This window comes from Schistocerca gregaria, chromosome X (genome assembly GCF_023897955.1).
Source record: "Schistocerca gregaria isolate iqSchGreg1 chromosome X, iqSchGreg1.2, whole genome shotgun sequence".
NCBI classification, from domain to species: Eukaryota; Metazoa; Arthropoda; class Insecta; order Orthoptera; family Acrididae; genus Schistocerca; species Schistocerca gregaria.
Window position 1 is genome coordinate 369,816,104 of NC_064931.1, and position 27,357 is coordinate 369,843,460.

At 42.1% G+C, this 27,357-nt stretch overlaps 1 protein-coding gene across 1 annotated transcript in view; it reads left to right on the forward strand.

Moving 5' to 3' along the window:
* The window catches only part of LOC126299169 (uncharacterized), a 514,148-nt gene that overhangs the window by 390,351 nt on the left and 96,440 nt on the right, over window positions 1–27,357 (forward strand). The window contains exon 4 of the mRNA XM_049990930.1: window positions 20,596–20,722. Coding sequence (XP_049846887.1) covers window positions 20,596–20,722 — 127 coding nt within the window. The remainder of the gene's footprint in view (window positions 1–20,595; window positions 20,723–27,357) is intronic.

Here is a 27,357-nt window from a genome sequence, read left to right on the forward strand (position 1 = left end):
CTGTTGCTCCTGGGCTATCGGCGAGGACCATTCGCAACCGTCTCCATGAAGCTGGGCTACGGTCCCGCACACCGTTAGGCCGTCTTCCGCTCACGCCCCAACATCGTGCAGCCCGCCTCCAGTGGTGTCGCGACAGGCGTGAATGGAGGGACGAATGGAGACGTGTCGTCTTAAGCGATGAGAGTCGCTTCTGCCTTGGTGCGAATGATGGTCGTATGCGTGTTTGGCGCCGTGTAGGTGAGCGCCACAATCAGGACTGCATACGACCGAGGCACACAGGGCCAACACCCGGCATCATGGTGTGGGGAACGATCTCCTACGCTGGCCGTACACCTCTGGTGATCGTCGAGGGACACTGAATAGTGCACGGTACACCCAAACCGTCATCGAACCTCATCGTTATACCATTCCTGGACCGGCAAGGGAACTTGCTGTTCCAACAGGACAATGCACGTTTGCATGTATCCCGTGCCTCCCAACGTGCTCTAGAAGGTGTAAGTCAACTACCCTGGCCAGCAAGATCTCCGGATCTGTCCCCCATTGAGCATGTTTGGGACTGAATGAAGCGTCGTCTCACGCGGTCTCCACGTCCAGCACGAACGCTGGTCCAACTGAGACGCCAGGTGGAAATGACATGGCAAGCCGTTCCACAGGACTACATCCAGCATCTCTACGATCGTCTCCATGGGAGAATAGCAGCCTGCATTGCTGCGAAAGGTGGATATACACTGTACTAGTGCCGACATTGTGCATGCTCTGTTGCCTGTGTCTATGTGCCTGTGGTTCTGTCAGTGTGATCATGTGATGTATCTGACCCCAGGAATGTGTCAATAAAGTTTCCCCTTCCTGGGACAATGAATTCACGGTGTTCTTATTTCAATTTCCAGGAGTGAACGTTTTCACACATAGCTACAAACAGAAAAATAAAGAAAGAAATCCTAGAACAGATGAAAGACAAATAAAATCTGTGGAGGCACCAACAGGCGGGAATGAAAGGGCAAGATTGTGAGATTTGCCTCGAAACTTGAAAACTAAGTGTACAATTTGATAGAAAGTTAATAACTGCCTTTAAGACCAAAATCAGATTGCTTGTAGAGGAAAATCATGGACTCAAACAAGAAAGCTAAAAGCTTAAAATCGCAAGCTGCAAGACCAGCTGTCTCATATGAAGCAGTGGCTGGTTCAGCTCAAAATAATATTACAAACATATTTTTGAGCATCGAGACAAAAACCCAACATGCAAGGAACGTAAATATTATCTTCATCTCAGCAACAGACAAGGATATCAATGTTTGGAGAGAGAGATTTATCAAATCTGCTAATACCGTAAAGCAGTGGTCGTCAAACTGGGGCCCGAGGACCACGTGCGGCACGAATTAACTATTTTTACGGTCCTTGTTTCTCGGCCATATTTTATAACAACATACATTTAGCAGGTAAAAGTGATCGAATCTGAAAAGCGTCAGCTAACGTTTAGAGATTCTTAAGAGTATAGCATTCCTGCTAAGTAACAAACAAAAATGTCTATAGAGACAGCAATATTTTAGAAAGTGCTTAATTGTAATTGACGGCGTTCAATTCGATCGTGCGCTAAGTTGGCCGCCTACGTCAGGGGCAGAAGCATAAGCAGTACAGCCACCACGTGGTTAAAGAGTGTGTGAGGGAGATATTTTATTATTTGTCTTCCATTGTGCGATTCGTGCCGACCAGCTACCATTGTATAAATTTTGAGAAGCACATAACACAAATTCGTGAATGAGCATTACCAATACAATACTTATTTGTTGCAAATAACATTAAATTAATTAAGGCCGTTGTAATACAATACAGTGTGTAGAAGAAAAGTTGTATTTGATGTATCAGACTTTATAAGGACAAATAGTATTATTAATCCATGTCATTCGCATACATAGTGAAACCAACAACACTTCACCACGCAATTACAGTGCCACAACTGTTTGAATGCTCAGGTTGGCAGGAATCTGAAATAGACCACAATCAACATGAAATTTTCCGAATGGTACTGACATGTAGCGAGCAGTACTTTGGGTCTGCCGGCCAACTTCTCGTGTGTCTGCTATAAAATAACACTGTCAATAACCAAAATGACCAATAACTACAGAACTGCAGTTTTAGAGCTGTGTGCAATTTACAAAAACCTGTCAGGTCGAGGTTTTATTTAAAATTTTCTCCATGTATTTACCACCGAATAAGTGGCATAGCACCGACAGAGAAGTTTACCCAAAATGTTGTAGATGGTAATTGCAATTGCAGTGAGATTAATATTATATTTCACTTGGCTATTAAGAGCACGTTTTACTTGTATCTAATAGGGCCAATCATATACTGCAGTCTAGCGTACGAACGCTACATAGCCGCACGGAGTGGCCGTGCGGTTACAGGAGCAATGTCACTGATCGCGCGGCTCCTCCCGCCGGAGGTTCGAGTCCTCCTTCGGGCATTGATGATGGGTGCGTGTGTTTCTCTTAGCATAAGTTAGTTTAAGTTGGTTTAAATAGTGTGTAAGTCAAATGGCCGATGACCTCAGCACTTTGGTCCCTTAGAAATTCACACATACACACATTTTCGAAAGCTACATGGTTTTCGTCTGCCTTACACGCCCTCCTTTCCAACTATCGGTGCGTCGGTACAGGTGTCAACGCAGAGCGTCCCTTTCATTGGCAGTAGGTGCAAAACAATTTTAATCGCACTGTAATGAGAATACTGGCTCACATGACAGTCAAAGGCTCTGCGTTCGGAAGACACAATATTGCGTTTGTAATTTGAATAAGTTCAAGTATGGACGAGAAAAAAAAAAGGAATCACAAGACACAATTTTTGGCCCTACCTGACTCTTTCGTCGAATCAAAGATATACTGAAGGGGTGCGAAAAGTTGGACGCTCACATCAGGGACATAGCTAGATGCACGGGCAAACAGATTTGTCGTTGCGGGGTGCAGGGGCTTCACAGCGGCAAGGTTCTTTTTTTGTCTTCCAGTACAGGAATCTCGTGGGCGTGTGTGCCTCGCACTGATCAGCTGCTATGGTATGAATTTCAAACGGAAGTCAAATGGGTTCGTAAGTGTGCATTACAAAGATGATCACCTTCAAACGAATATGAAATTAAATGAAAGCTCTTGTAATACAACACAATGAGCAGAATAAAAATGACAGAAATATTTACTGTAGCTAGTCTTTTGGGGGCTGATATCATACTAATTTATGTAGAGTACCAATTAATAATAAAGTCTATAAATCTGTGGTCGAATGTGCCACTCTACAATGCCAGTATTGGCTCTTGAGCAAAAAGATATTGACGACTATTGTTACATGCATAATGGGGAACCAGCACATGTTGTTCTGACGTAAGACGACATCAAACGCGCCAGTACGGTCCAAGATGCATAGGCCAAGCAGGGAATGCATCCTCTCACCTCAAGAGACAAAAGTTACTAAATCTGCTAACGGACCGTATGTGGGAACTACGTCCTCATCAGCATCTTCTACCACTATCAAAGACTTATCGGATCCATCCTCATCTCCGTCCAGTACCGTCACATGGCCCTAATCTGCCAAGTCTAAACCAGCGCACATCCTCCACTTTGGAGAACGTGATGTTTTACCGACAATAGATGTTGATAGATATTCTTAATTGAACAGCCAATTTCGGTCCAGTTCATAAAACATTTACATCATACTACGAAATATAAAATGAATGGCTTCAAATAATAAAATCCATGGATTTGTCACTGCTGTCAAATAGTAATATAAATTACATCGTCAGTCACTAAAATGTGCTAAAGAATGCCCTGATTCATGTCATATAAACGGTCAGCATTTACGTTACGGTGGAATTCTAGATCCAGCAACATTGACGAATTCATGGATTTCATAATTTGACGCAACTAATCGTCAGAATGAAGAAACGTCATAAGTTTTGTATAACTTCCAACATGAATTTGTAACAGCGAATAGATCAATGAAGACGAACTGGTGAAGGTAAGAGAAAGTAACGTGATGGTTTAATGTGAACCGATATGACTATAATTCAACGGGTAACTGCAAAGACAGTAAATACGCTTGGTTTTGACGTTCCGTCAAAACGTCCGATCGTTATATCTGGTATCTTTTCGCACTAATAGTTGTGAACACCAATACACTCACGCGATGACGTACAGACTCATACTGGACCCTTCACTTTGTAAGTGGTGTAACTTCATTTGTAGTCTATTACTGTGCTGCCCTAACATGTTTCTCGTCGAACGACGAATGAGATTGAACGGCAGGTTGTTCAGCCTTAATGGCCTCTCGATTTGCTACCAGCGAAACAGTAGCGCATAATGTATTACCTATTATCCAGGCGCAACGAATAGCTGTGATTACTAGAATTTACTGAGACCCTTCAAAGAGAGAGCTATCTGAAGAAATGAGATTTCACATAATTTGTCGTTATTTTAGTAAAGGTCAATGTATTGCGATAGCAGTCACGGTAAAACAGGTGAAGTAAAGTACGAATACGCGTGCCTCCTTATGGCGAGAAAAAAATTTATCAGCGGCAACACAAAAGTGTTAAATGTAAGTAAAACTACTGTTATTAATTAGATAATCACATCTGCTGACGCAGACAACACAAAAAACTTTGTCAAGGAATTGCAGTGTCACAACTGTCGGTCGCTGAGTGTGGCAGCAGTCTGAAGCACAGCAGTTGATACTAAGTGTTCTGAATGGTGCCGGAATTTATCGATCAATACTTGGGGCCCAGCGGCCAATATATTGCAGTCTTGCAATAACTGGTCCATTTGGGTTTAGAAACATAGTAATTTTAGTAGGTTATAAGTTAATAATAAGATTGATATACATGCAGCCCGAGGTGCGTCCTCACAATGTCAGTATAGGTCCATGAGCTAAGAAGGTTTTCGACCAATGCTGTAAAAGATATTCTCAAAATGAAAGCAGTTGAGTCGACACAAAAAAATACTTTTATACCCTGAAAACAAAAGAGACTCTGAAATTTTAATCGACAAAATTAAAACAGATATAAAATGCGAACTACCGAATTATAAGGCCTCGGCTGGCAACATACGATATACCAAATCAACAACTGATGAAGGAATATTAGAAAACGTTTAGGAATTGAATGTAAAAGACAAAGAAGTGAACTCTAAATTCTTGGAGGAGACAAAATTCTGCTTCATTATGGGGCGTCAGCTGAGAAAATGATTCATCAAGGTACTGAAATAACTCCAAGACTGAGGAACATTCTACTGGGAACAGCAAAGGCGTACATCGGATTTCAGCCACGTAATGTTAAAGACTACACTTCAAATCCGAGTTGTTTAAAGAGGCCTGATCTGAACCACACAATGAGAAGCTAACACATACAACATCAGATATGCGGCAATTGTACACCAACTAGTCATCAGAAGAATGAATGCAGCAACGAGTCAGTTGGATGTATATCGTGTCATTGTCGTTAGACAAAGTGAAGCAAAGACAACAAGGATGTGCGAAACACTTCATGTTCTTTCAACAGAAATTTGCTAGGATAGACTATGGAGAGGAAGTACAATTTTATCAGCGTTAAACACTGTGCAACGTCTTCAACTAATATCAAATCAGACTTCGCAATACACACAATCAAAACGGAAAGAAATTCTCCATATACAGTGCTTAGGAACTGACGACGCCAATAGCATTGCGACAGTCCCTAGCAATATTACCGAAAAATGAAACAGATAACGTAAAATATCTCTTCTCTCTGAACAATCTTTTCCTTAATATCAGTGACAATTTCTTAAGTCTGTCAGAATAAATCGGCGACTCAGTTGCGCAAGGGAATACGTGAATGGAATCAGTCACAGAATTCATGTCAGAAGTATTTTAAAGTGCGATGCTGCAAACTCAGTTGGCCGACGGAGCTGAAGAACTGGACTGTGGGATATTGAATAGCCTTCATCCAACAGACTCCAATACGGATCCGGCAGTACAAAATACCAAGGAGAAAACTGATATGAAAATACATCCGAAAGTATGCGTTACACAGTCGCCTACAGTAACAACAAATCTAATAACTGCCGGTCCCAAGATCGGCGCCTCATCTCAAAGTGGAGGAGGGGGAGGAGTAACACCTCGTAACAAACCTGGGCCCGTCTGGTTCCGTATGGTAGCACCCTGTGAGGGCTCCTGCCTAGGGTTACAGGTGAAGACCGGTCAAATCTCTCAAAGGCGGAAGAGGAATCCTAAGTCCCAACGGCAGAGAGAGCGGAAGAACCTAATGGAGAAAACAAAACCAGATCCACTTGTCGCCTGTCTTGTAGCAAGCGGCGAAATGGCCAGCGTCTGTGCATCAGTGGTGCGGCTGAAGTTCGTATTCTGGAAGTAACCCTTCCAGTCTTAACATTCTGAGTTGACTCAATGAGTCTTCTCAACCCCATCTGGTTCCAGGTACAATCAGCATGGAGCACTTCGATAATCGCAATATTATCTCAGGTGGTCAATCCACCGCCGGTATCACTGACACAACTGGTCTTTCGGATTCTGGTGCGGCCAGGTTGAAATGCAGTGTGATTCAGCAGAGGAATTCGGAGTCCTTTGGATATTTTAACACCAAAACAGATACTTTTAGCAACAATTAACATACAAACACTTTAGCAACCAGGTAAAATACATACGTTTGGAGTACATTAAAAGAACAGAAGGTTCGAATTTTCGGATTTCAAGAAACACGAATGACGGATAATAACACCATGGATTTCGACAATTATCGTCTTTTTAAAAGTAAAACTGATAAAAGAATACTTAATAATGCGCCACGTCTGGGAGTTGCTTTTGCAGTCTCCAAAAATATTTTAAACTCAGTAACAGGGAAATCCCATACATAATACACTAATTACAATTTCTCTTAAATGCTCAAAGAAAGCATACACTTTAATTAATGCCCATATGCCAGTCAATGAGAATAACCGTAAAAAACCTGATGAAGTTAATGAAACTTGGGAAACATTAGAAAGCATGATCTCGAAAGTTCCCTCAAACCATGGTAAAATTTTAATGGGTGATTTTAATGATCAATTAGGTAAAGATAATGGTGGGTGGATTTCCTAAGCATAAGTGGACAAACCAAAATGGCCAACGACTTGTTGAAACATGGAAACATTTTAACCTTAAAATCATGTCAACCCATTTAAAAAAGAACCCTTCTAAACAAAAAACCAGGCGGGCACCCAATGTATTTAATGGGCAATTTCAAATCGATCATGTAGCAATTTCATACCCTAACTACAAAGCAATTTTAGTTGTTCAAGTTAGGAAAGGAGCTAATATTCATTCTGACCATTATAGAACGCGAATAAAATTAAAACTTCAGCCTCAGAAACTCTCCAAAACAAAACAAAAAATGTTATCCTAAAACTTGACACTGCTAAAATAATCCCAAGTCTAACAAGTGAACTTGACTAAAAACAATTCGACAATTGGCAGAGCCTAAAAGAAACGTTAATTTAAATAGCACAAAATTTAATTCCGCTTCTAAAGAAACAAAAACACCCTTGGTAGAAGGCGGATTGTGAAGCAGCAGTTAAGTCTTGGTATGAGGCACTCAAAAATTGGAATAGTAACAAAACTGAAAAAAAGCAAAACACCTTTCTAACTGTGAGAAAAGAAACATCTAAATTAATCCGACAGACTAGAAGAAACTACGAAAATGCGCAACTTTTGTAAATCGAAAATGTTTCCAAAAGAACAATCCAAGAAACTTTTATAAAACATTCAAGACAAAACTAACTGGTTACCAACCTCACAGTCTTTATCAAATTCTTGTTGGGTTTCCAGCCGGATGAAACTGTCATCTGAACACAATATTTCAGTGGTCTACCTGGCCGCCTTCATCAGGTGAGAAAAGCTACGCTGCTCTCGTCGTTAAATTTTATACACAAATACGCCGGGAAAGTGTACATAGTCTCACAGTCTTTGCTTCAAAAATGAAAACGGCAGTTTGGCTCTTAACAACCAGAAAAATTGTAAGTAACTTGCTAATTATTTTGAAAAACTATTGAACTGTCCAGAACCAGCGAATAAATTACAACCGCAGCAAATTAATATCACCAACCCTAACTCTATAGCATCTGACAAAATCAAAATAACTAAACAAATTAATATGCTTAAAAACAATAAAGCATCCGGAGAATACGGCATACTCGCAGAATTACTAAAGCTCAGCTGGCCCTAACGATATAAATGAGATCACTCAACTAATAGGACATATCTGGCGAACTGAGAAAATTTCTGAGGACTTGAAAGCTACCTTAATTCATCCCCTGCATAAAAAAGGGGATGGGACCGATTTTAATCATCAAAGAAGAATCTCGCTCCTCTCAGTCACATACAAAATTCTCTCGCAGTGTTTACTTGATTTGGCCCAAGAACAGCTAGAACCTAAAATTGGTGAATACCAAGCAGGCTTCACACCAAACAGATTCTGTCCGGAAAAATTCTTGCTTTAAAACTAATCCTCAGACACCAAAGGATTTCTAGTAAGCCGGCCGCTGTGACCGAGCGGTTCTATGCGCTTCAGTCCGGAACAGGACCTGCTACGGTTGCAGGTTTGAGTCCTGCCTCGGGCATGGATGTGTCTGATGTCCTTAGGTTGGTTAGGTTTAAGTAGTTCTAAGTCTAAGGGATTGATGATCTCAGATGTTAAGTCCCGTAGTGCTTAGAGCCATGTGAACCTTTTCTAGCATCTATATTGTTTTTTCACTTGTGGATTTTAAAAAGGCTTACGGCTCAGTTGATCGTGAATCTCTTTTCCAAATTTTAAAGGAACAAGGGTCAAACAATAAAACTCTGACACTGATTAAGGAAACGTTAACGGAGACTAGACCTAAAGTCCTATTCGTGGGAGAGATTTCTGAACCATTTGAAAAAAAGGCTGGTGTGCTAGACAGGGAGATGGACTCTCTCCATTACTGTTTAACTGTGTTTTGGAAGAAGTAATTACAGAATGGAGAGAGCAAAAGTCGATTCAAAATATAGACCAATAAATCAAGTTAGGTAGAAGTGATATTAGAGTAGATTGCCTCGCCTTTGGAGGTGATCTGGCAATTTTAACTAGGGATGTTACCACAGCTGAGAAACAAATTGAAATTCTTAAAAAAGTCTCGGGAAAGATAGGACTACAAATATCATTCGAAAAAACGGAATACATGACACGCAACAAACATGCACCAAACTTTTTGAATAGGAAGTATGGAAAAATAAAAAGAGTATCTCAGATTAAATAGGGGGGGGGGGGAAATCATACAAGAAAACGATCTGGAAAAAGCTGCAAATGAAGTTCGTTGTCAAAAGATGGCAACTGCTTTCAGATTAACACAAAATATTTATAATAAAAAAATCACTTTCTAAATTCAGTAAACTTGGACATTACAGCACTGCAATCAAACCCGAATGTGTTTATGAAGAAGAAACTTTAATTTTAAACAGAAAGAGGGATATTGAAGAAATTTTAAAGAAAGAAAGAAAGGTTGTTAGGAAAATATTAGGCCCCAAAATAACTGATGGAGAAATTTATAGGCTAAGAAGTAATAAGGAAATAGAAGAACACACAGACATACATGGTGACATGAGAAACCGAAGACTTAAATTTTATGTGCACATTAAAAGAATGGCAGCCACTAAATTGACAAAACAAATAGTAGAATTCTACCAAAACAGAAGTGAGGCCAAAACTGAGCCAATGAAATAGATGACTGGCATTAAGGAAGATCTTAAAGCAGCCGGTGTAACTCAGGCAGACCTTAAGATAGGAAAACATTCAGACAAAATATATTTGATTGGAAAGATCGTCAGAGGGAAATTAGAAAACTGACTGCAACACCGTGGTATGATGAAAGAAAGAGACTTCATTCTGAAAGGATGAAAAAAATTTGGCCACAAAAAAAATGGTTCGAATAGCTCTGAGCACTATGGGACTTAACGTCTATGGTCATCAGTCCCCTAGAACATAGAACTACTTAAACCTGACTAACCTAAGGACATCACACACATCCATGCCCGAGGCAGGATTCGAACCTGCGACCGTAGCAGTCACGCGGTTCCGGACTGAGCGCCTTAACCGCGAGACCACCGCGGCCGGCATTTGGCCACAAAGAAAGGCCAACCATCAAACGTGACATTGATGGATTGTACCTCGCGTGGTCCTATTGGGTCCATACGTAAATAATAGTAATAGATAACACATGTACAGGGATAAAAATTTATGATACTAGCATAAATGGCAAAGATGTTAAATCAGTGAAGTTGGAAACAGGAGCAATAACTTACGATAACAGTGGACAAGACACACCTCCTACGGTGCAGCCTGAAAAAACAGACAATCTACCCAAGAGCATTGCGGATACACATCACAAATAAATGAACAAGGACGAAGTGGAATCATATGCCAAACAAAGTGACGAAACTAACAAATACAGACACTATATAAGACTAAGATTTATAAAAAGAACAGTAGACTTAAATAAATATAAAACTCAGTAAAGTCACCTTCCGTCAATCGAGGCAGCAGATAGATTAATACTGAGGTCCATTAATTTGCTCACAGGTTTTAAAGAATTATGTGGCTTTGTGCATCAAGTCTATAAAAAGATATCGGTATCACTGGGTCTACACAACGTGTGTAGGTACCTCGTACGATCCCATGGATGAATGCAATGGCCAGCTCCAGCTGTAATGGCTCAACTTAGGAAAAGGGCAGAGAACATTGGAGTTTATCTGTTGTGTATCCGGAAGCAATATTTGAAAAATGGGAGACTCACGCATTTCCCAGCAGACTTCAGCTACGTCCTTCGATCAGCAAAATCGAAACCAGTTATTATAATAAGTTATAATCAGAGGTATGACGATCAACAAAATTTCGGAAACTTGTAGCGAACAATCGGATTCTATTTCATTTATCTACTAAAATAGCGAATGGAGTCTCATATACAATACTCTCACTATATAAACAAATTATTGAAAAAAAAAATCAGGGATGCGAACAAGTACGCTAGCGGTGAAAATTTGTTGGTAACAGCAGATATAAATGCATATAGTGTACTTTGGTGTAGCAAACACAGAGATGATAAGAGACCAAATGATTTTAGACATCATTCAAGAACTTGCCGTGTTAGTGATGAATCGTCTGAGAGAACCTGAGACGTACAAAGACAGTTGACGAAGCTACTAACATAGAAATCACACTAACGAAAAGAAGATCTATAAATAAAATTTTGAAGTGGGCAGTCCACTCTGGATTCATTATGGCAGAAAGATTTAACTTTAAGAAATTAAAGTGGAACAAGCTACAAGAAACAGTATCCAAATTTAACAGAAGATCAACCAATGTAAATCTAAAGGCTGAAGCATTACAAGAAGTAATACATCACATCATAAAGAAGATTCCGGTGTCACCTGAGCTGTCGTGTGTTATAGGCGACATACAAGGTGATCTAAAAGGGACTATCAGAGGTACCTCTATGCACCCATCAAATCAGACCGGCACAATACACAGATCTTAAGTTCCTAAGCCGAGAGTCGCTTGATCATCAGCATAAACAGGTGCAACGCAAGAGTCTACTTGAGAAACCAGCTAAAGACTGATGTGCGCTAAATAATAAATACACAATAGTTTGATAACGACACCGTTAGTTGAAGAACGAAACTGAAAAACGGAGAAGTTCGAGGACCAGATAATATTCATGCCGAAGTTCTCAAACACATAAAAGTACAATTTGCTTCATTCTTAAACAGGCCACTGAACGAATCCTTAATGGGAAGGGTGAAAATTACATTTACGTAAATGATATAATGGCTTGTATTTTCTTGTGAATCAAAAAATAGGTTATTGAAACCCTATAGCTACTGGATTTCTCAAGACTCATTTCCTCAGTTTCATTTAACCGGCTGCATACCTCTTGGCCATAAAAAGCTGGATGGCTATCCTTACTCAACGGCTTCACACACAGGAAACCGTTGGCTATTTTACGCATATGACAATATTTCAGCACATTGGTGGAAGAGTTTGGAGCTGTGTCGTTGAGGAGAGTGTAACAATGAGAGTTTTTAATTTTCAGCTATTGTGTATAATTACTTATATTGTTTTCTATATACGCTGTGACATTCGCTTTTATCTGTTTAGACACCGAGATGGTTCAAATAAGAGCAAATCTGTATAGTTACGTCGTAGCAGCGTGGCAGCGTTTGAGGCCTTGGAATTACACTGAAGCAATTAAGGTTCACGTTCCCTTGATACCATTTACACTATTGTTCCCTGATACTTTTCAAGCGTAACACAAATATATCGGGCTGCGATGCCAAAGACAGGTATCTGATAAACAGTGATTTAATGCCGGAATGTCTCAGCATACGCGGTGCACGAGAGATAGCGTCCAGTATGATGTTTTCAGTGCACGTGAAGGGTCAGTCAGGTGCGGCGTTCAACCTCCCTTAGGCCACAAGTAGATAAATCGGTGGCTCGAGACAGGGGTCACTGATCGGCCTCGAGGGTCGGGCTTCGGAAAGGAGACGGCGCCTCAGCAAGGCAACGTGTTAGTTGACACCTGTATGGAACGTCCGGCTTTTAATGCCGTCTAGCTCGAGAATGAGTCCAGTTTCCACTATGTTCCCAAGCCGTTCGCAATCACCTCTTCTTCAGATTGCACACCTGAAGCATTGACCTCAATTAAATTTGTATCAGACTTTGAATGACTGGAAGGTTTTGTTTCTGTGTTTTTCTATTTTTATTTGTCAATAAAACCACTTTCGTTCTATTTTCTTTCATTCCGCTGTAGCTTTCTTCTCTTTGGATTTTTTCAAACGCTCCCTTTATGGAGACGATATTACCTACTTAACAGATTCGAAACGTCCTGATTTTATCGGAGCTGTTGGCTCTTGGCGTGACTTGCCAATTTTGAGAGCAATGCGGATGCTATTTGTTCTCACGTTTACGCCGTTATTTGCTTCTTGTACGCGAAACTCCTCATATATTGTAAAGTCATTGTTTAAGTATATGCCTACTACATGTGAAAAGTCCCGTTTTCCAGAAGCTGTTTATAGAACCTCCATTGTTAATGCTTTCAAGTAGGCGGCCTCAAACAATCTTGTAACCAAAAGTGTGGTTAATACTTCACTTGGATTACTTGCCCACAAGGAGTCTGTTTCTTTTTTTGCGAACTATGTGTTTTAAATGGTCCCATGAATTCCACAGAAGGGGCTGCATGTTATACATGGAATGGGGTAATAAACGGATGATATTGACTCGGTTTTTTCTTGTTTTGTCTATCACACAAATAGGACATGATGCTCATTAAATATTAGCATCATTAGATAGCTCCACATAGTACACAGTTGTTAAAATTATAAGTATGAATCCAGCTATTAGGCTGACAGGCTGAAGTTATCCTAATGTAAGATAGCGTGTCCTAATATGCGATACTGCCGCGTAATAGAATACCCATGGTATGGTTTATTAGCAGTGGATCATCTTATGATAATAACCTAGCCTTATAGTTACGATGTTCGGATTGAAAGACGACTGATCATAACGAATGAAAGAGCACTTTGTGAAGAATATAATCATATGACTATTGTTCAACAGATACTCAACTTTGGGTATTTCAGTCCAATAAGCACATGTGCTAAGAAACTTTAAATTCACTCCTTTTAAAAACAAGCGTTCCCAACTATGTCTAGCTTCGTAATGATCTTACTGTCAGTAGTCTACGCCTCAGGAGCTGTGGGAACTACGTTCTAACACTTCCCAACATGTCTGAATACTTACTTGAGTCAGAATATAGCTGTCTCACGTTAGCGAACTTTCCCATAATAGGCACCTTTCCTATATTTTCAAAATTATTTGCAGTAATAATATTATCTTTTGGGTAAACTCAAAACACTGTAAGAACATAAAATAAATAGTCATTTTATGAAAGTAAATTCTAGTTGCAATAAGGCAAATCGTTGTGCATTCGCTCATCTTAATTCTGTACTTTCGTACCCTAATTCTACAGAAAATACTGAATTCTATTTTTCTTGAAAATTATGGAAAAACGAACCATAATTTCAGATGGAAAACCATATTCTACACTTGTCCAGTTACATGAAGGATCGTTCAGTTTCGTGCACGATTATCTCTTTCGGATCATTATACACGTCCAACCGCTTTTTAATCAATATTGTATGACAGAATTTAAACGTCCTATTCAGACCCATTACACTGAATAGTTGAACATTGTTTTCCCTGCATATTGCTAACCAAATTATAGGAACTTGTAGTTAAACATTTATTCTCTCTTACTCAGTTCAATCTTAACAGTTATTTCTACTGCATTTGCTTACCCATTCTGTCTGCTCCTTCTGCAAGTATGTTTACGCATACCGGCAAAACTCTCTTCGCCAAAGCCGTTTGTACCTGACTATTTTAGAAATTGATATAGTTAGTGAGCGAACATAAAAGTGCAAAAGGACTGCTGGCGAGCTTGGCCCTTAGACATGAGTGCATAATTTGAAAAAGAGTATCATTTCCAGTCTCCTACACTCCTACGTGAAAGATAAAATTTTGTACGAATTCTGATTGATCTAGAACTATTATTCCCCACAATATTAATATTCTCTTACTCCTATAAAACGAATGCCGTTAAAAGAACTTGGATGAATTTTGTTTCAAATTTTGTGAGTTTCATGATGCACTTTTTGTTAGGTCGTATTAAAAAGTCCTCTTAAAGACTGCAAATAATATTCACCACTGTTTTACTCTTGAAGACAAGAGAAGCTACCACAGAATAACAGTTGGCACCTACCACGAAGGGGAACAAATAATACTGTCTATTTTGCTGAACCGAACTGTGATTCAATGAGTGACCACCAGGCACTTTGGCCGTAAGCCACTTGCACAGCGACGCTAATAGTTTCTTCGAGCCGCATCTAGCACTGCCCGGCAAATCATCATGAATTTCACAATCCTGCCGACTTCCTATACTTTTGTGTATAATGTTTAATTTCACATGTTGTGTATACTACGTCTCACTATTATGATAATATGTTCTCGCTATAACACTGGCATATGAGCGTTATTGTGGCGGAGGGGTTGCCACAATTTGTGGCGTGGCTGTACACGCCGAGAATGACCGTTGTGAGACAGCCATTTTCCGTGCAAACAATTTTGTTTTGTCGATTGTACATTTGTTTTGTGTATGTTGCGTTAATTCGTAATAAAATTAGAGCGGAGCAGGAATTCATGCAACCTGTTATAACAGCATGTTACTTCGGTCCAATTATTACCAAATGTGTGTTTTTCCGAAATAAATAATTACGTATATTTAGTAACTGCATAAAAATTAATCAGATATAATTCAGCGCCCGGAACTATTAAGGGCTTTTAGCGTTTCACCCGGTGATCTGTCAAAGAGGCGAAACGACCAAGATTTACGGGAAATAATACGAACGGCCTAACAGAAACATCTCGTTTTAAAAGGTTGTATTTTGACTTTTGTGCTAGGCACTGATCTCTAATCTCTCTCTCTCTTTTCGTTCGCTTTATCAGTAATATACAATGACATGTAAAATTTTCTCAGACTGATATCCTGACGCTTGTAGCGTTTCACCCGGTGATCTGTCAAAGAGGCGAAACGACCAAGATTTACGGGAAATAATACGAACGGCCTAACAGAAACATCTCGTTTAAAAAGGTTGTATTTTGACTTTTGTGCTAGGCACTGATCTCTGATATCTCTCTCTCTCTCGTTCTCTCTCTCTCTCTCTCTCTTTTCGTTCGCTTTATCAGTAATATACAATGACATGTAAACTTTTGTCAGACTGATATCCTGACACAAATTTTCTGCTTATCGTGAGCACTTGAGTGCAACATATACGTTAGTCTAAAACGCTTCTAAGACCGTGTCCGACTTGTGACGCCACTGATATTTACTAGTATTATTTCCAATCACTTGAACCTCAGGTTGTCCCACAAGTTATGCCACAGCAGCACCACTGGTGGGTGTACACACTTACTAGAGGTTCGTGGCTAACCTGCCCTTCGAATATAGCCTATTCGATGTTATTTAAACTCAATGAAACGCAATGACTGGAATTAGAAAAAGATGAAATCAGTGACATCAAATTCCCAAGCATTTATTTTTTATTGAATATTTATCGACATCTTCGAAGTTTTCTATAATGGAATATTGTACTACATTAATATAAGTGATCACACCATTCATTCTTAGATGTTACGAATAATTCTGAGAAATTCCAAGAGACGTTCAGACCTTTTCAGTTGTAACGAGACCATAGAGACCATGTATTGAACATAAATTCCGCTCTTCATGTAGCGCGGAAAGATGGTTGTCACACTGATGTTGAGCAAAACTGACGCCATTTACTTAACTGCATGATATGAAGAGTTACTTAATGTCATGTTTCAGTAGACTGCTGTTAACATGCGGCGTATCTTAGAGTTTACAATTTTTCAGCTTGATTAGAGAAGGTCTACTTGTAATGATGTGGAACTCGTTCGTCACCAGAAAACAAGTTGCGCTTGTTGAAGCTATCGGGTATTGTTTTCCTTTCGGTGGCCACCACAGACAAGTAAATCTTTATATGAATGATATTCCCGCTATTTGACAATATATTTTAATAGTCATTTGTTTCACACTATCGAGATTTCAACTTCATAGCCATTATGAAGTACAAAGTTGAAATATCACAAATTTCTGAGATGCCTGCATGATATGTGGCACAACGCACACTGTATATGTGGTCTCCAGTCGTCGCATTACAGGATATGAACATACATTAAAATACACAATACGGCTGACAGTGTCTGAAGTATTGCGTATATGCTGGTCGATACAGTGCCACGAGATGTATGTCTCACGTCCATGCACACATTTATGAAACACCACTGGCTCGGCCTTCATATATAAAGTAAAGTATGTTAAATTTTCTCCCTACAATGTCAGCCACGTTATATATTTTTAATCTGTACTCATAACCTGTAATGCGACTAATGGTTTATGAGATTAGATATGCGTCGTAACATTTCAATGATGACATGTTATTTGTGTATATCTGGCGTTTTATGATAGTCGACCTTTGCACTTTACGATGGCTATACAACTGAAATCACGATAGTTTGAAATAAATGAATTTTAAAATATACAATCAAATTAAGGAAATTTCATTAAAAAGTGCTCTTCATTTGAGAAAACTCTCCCCCCGCCCAAACAGGCCTCGGAAGGCCAAACAATACCGAGCGACCGCAGTTTCATCCTCAGCCGATAAGCATCACTGGGTGCAGATATGTGGTCAGCACACCACTTTCCCGGTCGTTGTCAATTTCCGTGACCAGAGCCGCTAGTACTCAATCAAAAAGCTTCTCAATTGGCCACACAGGGGCAGAGTGCACACGGAGAAAGCACTACCTATGTAAATAATTTATTAGATCTGGTGCGAACCAGAGGATGAATACTGTCAGCTACAGTACACCATGAAACACTTCAATTTAAGTGCTGTATATTTTGGGTCTCTAAGACTTAGGAACTGAGAGCAAGCGTTTTCCATCTGAGGTACAGTTGAGGCACAAATAACTGAGTCACAGTTATTCAGTTATTTTCCTGCAATATAATTTATGGTCAAAGTCCTTTGTACTCGAAATAAATGCTGTTCGCATTTTGAAGGACATTTCAAAACTCTTCGAGAGAAGCATTATTAAAGCCGTAGTAGGTGCTCGTCAAGTTACGACACGCCTTTCCTAGAAATTTGACCCAAAACCTGGCCAGTAGAGTCTAGCTATAATCTAAACATATAGCGTTCTGACAAAAAATCGATCCCTGTTGGACGGAATCACCAACTGTATGCGTCACAAATTAGTTTTCTTGTCCCTTTACTTTGAAGAGGTTAAATACGAGGATATCAGTAGATATACCAGTACTGCTTCATGATCAGATCATCAGTCACCTATATCGATAATCTGATGCTATTCACACAATGTGGCCTCCTTTAGCTGTCCGCAGTCTAATCAGGCGTGAATACTACTTTCGACATCGACTCATGATTCATTACAGAATGATACTGTGTGCCTTATACTACTGCTTTCCGCCAGTGATTTTCTTCGTGCTTTAGGTGGGTGTTGTTCAAGAGACATTTTACGGACCTACGCTCAAATCAAATTCGTCCACATAGACGATTGTGGACAATTATCAATCACATTTCCACCTCTGTTGCTGTTCACAACGCTTACTGCATTTGTTTTGCTTGCCGCTGCTTATACCCGTAGGCCGTGAGCAAGGGATAATTATTATATCTCATTGTTATCGCTCGTAGACGACCTCATTATGATCTTCCTTGAATACCTGCTTGAGGTCGGTACGCGAGTGTTCAAGACACCAGTGGCTTTAGGCACATACGTTGTGGCTAACCACCATATGTCTTATTACTACCTCGATACGACCCGGCATTGGAAAGATCGGCTTGGTGATACGTCGTACCATATGCAGCTGTATTGAAGTGGTCAGTAGCGCCGAATGCTGAAGATGTCTGAGGGTCCAATAGCTGAGAAATGCATCACCTTAGTAAATCAATATGTAAGTAATGTTGGAGGCCTTACTTCTTAATGCACTAACCTTAAGTGACTGAACGCCAGGAACTCGAGGAATATATGTGTTAAAACTGCTCGTATGCCTCATTGTTCATTAGAATATCATGTGAAAGTCTGAAGTATTTTGGTCAGGTAATTATTGAAAATTTTGGTAAAAACGTTAACCAACTTGTCTTTATATATGAGTATTGATTACTCTGTACCACTTGGCATTTTCTCACACTATCATGTACGTTCGGAAAATTGGTGACCTGAGGAAAAAAATACGGTACTATTACTGTAACAGTCCGTTATTTCTATATGTTTGGAAGAAATCTAACGGTTTTATGTAGATACTGCTGAATAACTGTGTGATTATAATTAAATAACTTATTGTTACATATATTGTTACTAAAACAGCTGAATGCACATCTCTGTGATGCAGATCTGGTAATTGTTGATAACACGGTCTGTAGACGTGAGCTGCTGAGGAGGGCCAACCAGGCATCATTCAGTCTCGCAGTGGCCAGTAGTTGTAGAACGAGGGGTGTTCTATAAGTATTGCAAGACATTTTTTTCTATGTCAGTTTCGGTTGTGGTATATCTTGAAATGTTCCCGCTTCAGCCCCTATAGCTTCACGAAGTTCCAATAGGAGGCGACGTTAAAAGTAGCCTTCAAATGGCATCTGTAACGGAGGTACGTTCCAAGCAGAGAGCTGGGACTGAGTTTTTTTTTTTTTTTGCCAAAACCAGAGCATCGCAGATATTAGAGGCGCTTGCAAAATGTCTACGGAGACCTGGCAGGAACATAAGCACTGCGAGTCGTTGGACGAGAAGTCTTATCATCGGAACAAGGTCGTGTGAACCTGTCATATCTCCCACATGCAGGCCGGATGCTCACAGCTGTAACTCTTTGCAATGTTGGAACGTGGCGACACTTTCATTAAGGGTGTTCGACAGATCACAGTCAACTATCTCACTGCATAACAGGACGTAGCGCTAACAGTGGCGTACTCAGATGTGTGTATCCGCTCGGTTTGTCGCCTCCTTACAGAAGGACCATCTGTGCGGAGTTTCTTGCGCGTTATGAGGCTGATCGCGAGAATTGTCGAACATCGTCAGATGCGATGAAACGTGGGTTCATTAACTCTAACCGGAAACAAAACGGCAATCCATGGAGTGATATCACACCACTTCACCTCCGAAGAAAAAGTTGAAAGCCACGCTCTCTGCTGGTAAAGTCCTGGCGACGGACTTCTTAGAATCTGATGGAGTTTTTCTGTTGATATCCTCCCTCATGGTGCGCCGATAATCTCTGAAGTCTATTGTGCCAGCATCAGGAACTTAAAGAAACGACTTCAGTGTGTTCGTGGCCACAAAAATGCAAACGAACGTCTCCTTCTCCATAACAACGCAAGGTGTCACACAAGTCTGAACACTTTAGAGGAGCTCCCAAAACTTACTTGACACTTGCTCTTCATCCACCCTGCAGCCCGGATCTCGCACTTCCAGATTTCCGTATGTTTGGTCCAATAAAGGATGGACTCCGCGGGTAGTAGTACGTGGATGATGGGGATGTTTATTGATGCAAGAAGACGTTGGATCCGACGTCGACCAGTGGAGTCGTACCATGTGGGCATATGGGCCCTCTCTGTAACGGAGCCTGAGGCCGTCGCATTGAACGGAGATAATGTTGAAAAATAGGATTTTATAGTCAAAACGGTGGGGAATAATATTGTGCTCTGGAATCCTGAAGAAAACCAACCTGCTTTCATATATGAATGTGCTGCATTATTTATTGAAAGTCTCTTGTATTTTGGCACATTAGTGTATATCAATCGGCCTTTCCTATGAAAGCACCAGCGCAGCATGTCTTCCTATAGTCAGTTCCTGACGTTTATGGCGGAGTTAACAGCTGACTAAAATATTTATTATATGTCAAAAATTGAAGAGAATGTTGTAGTGATGGTGTATTTATAATGTTGCAGGCAACTTGAGCCGGTGTGCCGCGGGTCTCTGCTGCCTGCCGTGTACCGCGCGGCTCTCGCGCACTCTGCCGGCCGCCACCGGCATCGTAACCACGACCACTCCAGGGAGGCTATCCTCTACGTCGTTGTAAGTTCATTCACACCAGTCTTGAACTGACAATCTAAAAATCACACTTCCTGATAATGGCTAGGGAGCTACTGTATTTGCGTAGTCCTCTCTACATTCGCATTACTTATTTTCACGATGTTATAGTTAAAAGTCATGACCGAGTGACGTGTCCTAACTGTACAGTTTCGATCAAAAGCAACAACACAAGACGAAAATTGGTCACTCCACGAGACGTCTCACTGACACAGTATAACTCCGCCTGGGTAATGGTCTCAAATCCATGAGGAAGAGAATGCACAATTGCGTCAGGTGTGCCATACTCAGCGACAGCTTTTCATTGATAATTAGATCCTGCAGAGCAGTGGAAATATTTATTGCTAGGTTTTATCCGCTGTTAAATAGTCCTGGGCATTTTCTAAAGGAATTAGATTGGGTGACTTAGCGGGCCAGCCTGAATGCAGTAGGGTGCTAGAGATTTTGTCAATCCAGTTACGTATACGTCCAGTCCTGTGACCGCGAAGACACGAGTGTGCAAAAGATGGTCATCACGAAGATATGAAAGACAGCGCATGAAAGAGAGCCCAACACTTAGCAACCGTAACGGTTGAAATAAAGGTACTGATCTGTATGTAATAAGGAAATGTGGTTCTGAATGGAGCAAATACCGTTTTTACTTGTTTTACTGCTTTTGTGTGTTTCGGGGCAGTTTATCCATCTTCACTGGGTTTTATTTGTTATCTGTTGAACAATATATAAACATTTATGCATTATGAAACGTACTAGGTTTTGAGAATATAGGATTTACGTTACTCTAAGTATTGACAGAAATATTAACATAAATGATAAATATATACCCCACCATTACATACTGAAGTCCACAATACTGTTGGGTATTTGGAGACTAGCTATAAATATTGTCCTGTAGTATGTCATCTACGATTAATAAACGTTTATGGATTTTTTAATGTAATTTTTTGGTTTCTAGTCCTAATATGATACTATCGTTTTTTAGTTATATTTTTTCCTATTGAACTATTGTCTTAAATTATGTTGTTTTGTTAGGACACATGCTACACTGATTGAATAAAAGTCCCCTCAATGAGGACAACTACAAAAATGAGCCGCAAATGTTAAACAAATTGCAGTTTAAAATGGATAGAAAACAAACATGATGAACAAATTAAACCAAAAAATTAAAACAAAAATGAATAAAGCACCTTACTAACAACAGCAAACAGATCAACACCAATACATAACCACAAGCACTCGGAACATAAACTCACAGAAGAGAAGCACACGCAATGCGTCTGAAAATAAACATCCCCAACATCAAGCAAATGGCACACACTTACCTACAACAACAAAGTAGCTCATAGAATAGGCAATATATTCAAAAGCCAAGGAATGAAAATAGCCTACAGAACAGACAACTCTATGCAAAAGAAACTGAGGGCAGTTAACACTAACATCAACAAACACAACATGTCTGGCATCTACTAACTCATGCGTTAAAATTGAAACTCTAATTATATTAAACAAACAACATCAGATATACTGAAGACAGAAGGGTACTTAGGAGTAACAGCAGTCATTCCACATTTGCAGATTATCTCATGGACAAGAAACACAGCCGGCCGGTGTGGCCGTGCGGTTCTAGGCACTTCAGTTTGGAACCGCGTGATCGCTACGGTGGCAGCTTCGAAATCTGCCTCGGGCATGGATGTGTGTGCTATCCTTAGGTTAGTTAGGTTTAAGTAGTTCTAAGTTCTGCGGGACTGATGACCACAGGTGTTAAGTCCCATAGCACTCAGAGCCATTTGAACCATTTAAACAAGAAACACATTAAACTTCCTGGCAGATTAAAACTGTGTGCCCGCCCGAGACTCGAACTCGGGACCTTTGCCTTCGCGCGCAAGTGTTCTACCATCTTCTTTTTTTTTATTTATTATATTTATTTATTGTCCACAATCACCCTGTTAAAAGGAACATGTAGATCATGTAGATCATTTCATGGTATAGTATGTGCATTACATATGGAGCGTTGAGAGAAGCGTGAGGTTCATTATCAGCTGTCAAATGTGCACACCGACTGCACCCGGCACATCCCAACTGCGTGGGGGGTCGAGGAAGACTGCCTGAAGATAGTTGGCAAAGGTTTTCCGATAGTGTGACCATCTATGAACCTCATAGTGGGCTTGGTGTAAGAAATACCAAAAGTCGAGTCGCGACTTGGCAGCATCCCCATAGACGTACGCGATCGTCCAACCTTTGACCCAGATGATCGACTGTGATTTATTCGCCGGAAAGTAGTCACTCTCCGGATGTAAGAAGGAAGCAGGTGTAATATGTTGCGGGGTCACACGGAGGTAGCAAGCCACCATCTGTCGTCCTAGGAGCCATACGTCCTCCACCGCGATAGAAGTTAAGCGGTGATGATCGTCATCCACTTGGCGACATTTCGGGCACAGTGGAGTGTCCACTAGTCCAATTGCATGGAGTCGTTGGTTGGTGTTGAACTTGCCACAGGTGACAGAGAACCACAGTGCCCGAACGAAGGTAGGAAAGAATTTTTGGTGCACATGTCTCCAAATCTTCGGCCAATGCAACGTGGGGTGTTTCAGTTCAATGACATTACGACTTATCCGTCGTAGCAGCTAAACATAAAAATCCTTCAAGCATAGTGGTCTCGTGCGCGGAAGCTCGTCTCTGATATAACTAAGTTCCCCGATAAATGTTGATACATGCGCAAAACGTGGCGTAATGTTGCCCACCGCCACCGGAGGTGTGAGGGACGCTGGAACTAGGAGATCCAGTAGGCGGGATGTAAGGGAATCACGCCCGCTACGCCATTGCTTGTACATCGTGGCTAGAAGGAGCGCCGTCGCTCGGCAGCGAACATTCGTAAGTCCGAGTCCCCCCTTGTCCGTAGGGAGCGTGAGCGTTGCGTATCGCACCTTGAGGGGCGACCCAATCATCACAAAATAGCCTAGTGCTGATTGAAGTCGATGCCCGAGCGTGAGTGGTAGGGGCAGGATCTGCGAAATATGCACCATTCGAGAAACCACATAAGTGTTCAGATATTCGACTCGCTGCAACGGATCAAGGCGTCGTAGGAGATGTTGGCGGACCATGGTACGTGTTGTCTGTAAAATACGTCGGTAGTTAACTGCCGCAGTATGTTTCACAGATGAGGTAAAGTCTATGCCGAGATAGCGGAATCGTTGCACATAAGGAAACGGACTGATTTCTTCCGGCGTAAGGCCCTTTCCAACCGGCATTGCTGCCGATTTGTTCATGTTCACTGCACTACCCGCCGTCACACTGTGGTCCAACAACAGTTCAAGAACCGTCTTCACCTCTTCCTCAGAACGAACGAGCAGCAGGAGGTCGTCCGTATAAGCACGACATTTGAAGGTGTAGCCCCGCAGTTCCACCCCAGAAAGAGAATTTGTTAGCCTCCCAATTAATGGTTCCAACGCTATCGCGAACAGCAGCATCGAAAGAGGGCAGCCCTGGCGAATGGAACGTCGAATATGAATGGGCCCTGCTATACGCCCATTAACGTGTACCAAGGATTGTGCGCTCCCATAAATCCTTCTAATGAGACCAGTAAAACAGTCTGGAAATCCCATTTGTTCCAGAACAGCGTACAGATAGTTGTGGCGCACCTTATCAAAAGCACTGTCAAAATCAACCGCCACCATCGACGCTTTAAGCCGGCACTCCTCCGCCAGCGCTATTACATCACGGCATTCGCCAGTAGCTGTTTGCACATTCACCGATCCACCCGTTGTCGTCTGTTCTGGGGAGAGAACGCTACGAATCAACATACGACATCGGGACCCTAGCATCCGTGCAACGATCTTATAGTCTGCATTAAGCAGGGTGATGGGGCGATAATGTGTGACCGTAATTCCTGGCTTCGGTTTATGTACTGGCACCAAGAGGCCTTCCATAAAAGCCGGTGGAATAGGCGCATCGGAATTTAACAACTCGTTGTACATTTCCGTCCACCGCGGTGCCATTTCGTTGCGAAATTCTCGATAAAATTCAGCAGGAAGTCCATCAATGCCTGGGGAGCGATTCAACGCACCCTTTGCGATCGCATCATGTACTTCCTCACAGCTAATAGCTTCCAGTAAGGTTCCAGCGTCTTCCACAGTTAGTGTACGGGAGACGTATGTGGCTATACGTTCGAGGTCATCAACACGGGCTGCTTACTCCCGATGGATGTGTTGGTAATGGTCGACGAATGCAGAGACAATGTCCGCTTGACGCGTCACTCTTCGGTCTTCGCGGGTAATTAACTCCCGTACCAAAACGCGTCGTCGGTGCTTTCGTTCATTCACGACGTGGTGCATGGAAGGAATCTCGTGTCGTATCGTATCGTGACATCTGGGGCGCACCATGGTTCCCTGAAGATGTTTCCGAGCTAAAGCCACTAGTTTAGCTTTTATCCTTTTGCGTTCGGTCCAGACGTCCGGTCCCGGCGGACCATCGTCCAGGTCGCGCAGCGCTGCAAAATAAAAGTCGGTCGTACGGCGGCGCCATTCGGCCATCTCCCTGCTATATGAGATGAACGTACGGCGAAGCGCCGGTTTAGCACAAGTCAGCCACCAATCAAGCTTCGTCGCATACCTTCCAACCCTTCGCTCGCACATCGTCCATGTCTCAAGGATCCGTTGACGACATTCGGGATCATGTAGATGTTGAATGTTTAATTTCCACGGGGCCTTGCTGTTCCACACCTCTCTACGGGGAAGAAGCACCGTACAGATGTAAGCGCTGTGATCGGAAAATGCCAATAGCCAGCGTTCCGCGTCCTGGACATCATTGACTTGTCACATAGGTGTATCCCGGTGCATCTCCATGTCGTAATTCCCACGTGTCACTAAGTACAAGGTCGCTGACAACGATTCGCAACTCCTGGCTGATGTTTGCTTGCGGCCATTGGTCTTTCTGGCTGAGAACACAGTTGAAATCTCCACCAATTATTACACATTCATAACGTCCATGGAAAAGTGGTGCAATATCTTCTGCATAAAATCGCGCCCTTTCCCGCCGCCGATTGTTTCCCGACGGTGCATAAAGATTGATGATGCGTGTCCCAAACGTCGTGAAAGCCATTCCCCTGGCCGACGGAAGGTAACACACGTTTTCCACGGGGAAGCCATCTCGCACGTAAACTGCCACCCCACTCCCATTGTGATCTCCATGTGACGAATAGGATTGGTAGCCTGCGATGTGTGGGAGTGCAACTATGAGGACTTCCTGCAGCAAAGCAATATCCGCATCAGATGCCCAAATCGTTTCCTTCAGTAGGTGTATTTTGGTTGGTGAACGCACGTCATTTATATTTAATGTCGCAATACGGTTCGCATGGCGTTGAATCCCACTCTGTCGAGGCGCAACAATATCTCCCTGCATCGGCGCTGGGGGCTGAGTTAGAAGACGTTCTCTCGACCCTCTCTCTTCACCTTCAGCAATTACTAGGCCGTCTTTGTGAGTGCCGGCTGCCTCTGTATGACGTCCGGCGCCTCCTCAATATCGTCATACCACATCTTTGCAGGCAGTGATATATTCGTGTCCATAGCCACAGCATCTGCGTCTGGAGAGCCAACTGGTTGTGGTTTCTCTTCAGCATCACCACGTCCCGCTACCGTCAATGTGACAGACCGCTGCGGGTCTGATCGAACAGTTTCCATTGCCTCATCCTGCTTCGTAGAGGCTGTTGTGTCGTCTTGCTCCACAGGCGCATCGTCGTCGGGGCAAGGGGAGTCATCCCTAGGAGATGTCGTGCGACGACGCCGTTTCCTCCTTTTCGGGGAACGTTGTTTGCGTGATCTTCCTTCCGTGTCCTCAGATTGTAGGGAATCACGGCTGCCCGACAGAAAAGCATCCGTAGGAACTGGAAGTGTTTCGAGTCCCATCGTTGTAGTTGGCGGGAGTTCGGTCGAAACTGATGTTGTCGTCACAGAGTGCGTTCCAGACGGAACAGCATCCGTAGTGGCTGGAACTGCTTCGTGTACTATCGGTGTGCTTGGTAGGAGTTCGGTGTCAACTGATGTCGCCGTAGATTGTATGCTCGATGGAGCAGCATCCTCTGTCATCCCGACGTCTGCTACAAGGTTTCGGAGAGTGCCATCGGGAACTTCCACTGGGGCTGTGACCTTTCGGTCATCAGCGGACGCAGTGAGGGCTTTGGCATAGGTGATCGGTAGTACTGTCATCTCTGGCGACGGCTCCCGCCCATCTGAAGGCAGTTGCGTAATCCGCCGTTGCATACAGTTCGACCTGAGGTGTCCCTCCTGGCCACAGCCAGAACATGTACGTGGTTGCCCATCGTAAATCACCACCGCCCTACAACCACCAATTGTCAGATAGGACGGTACATGCTTCTGAAGATCAATAGTGATCTGTCTCACTGCGTTAAGCACGGGGTACGTGGCGAATTGTGTCCAGCGTTCTGCTGTGTGACCATGTACCGTGCCGTATGGCTTAAGAGCCTCAATAACTTCGTCAGCCGGGAGCTCAAATGGCAGCTCAAAAACACGTATTGTCCGTACACCCAGACCAGCATGTTCTGCAGTTACCGTGCCGACATTCCCGTCACTATGGCAAAATCGGAGACCTGCTTTTGTCGCCTGTAGAAT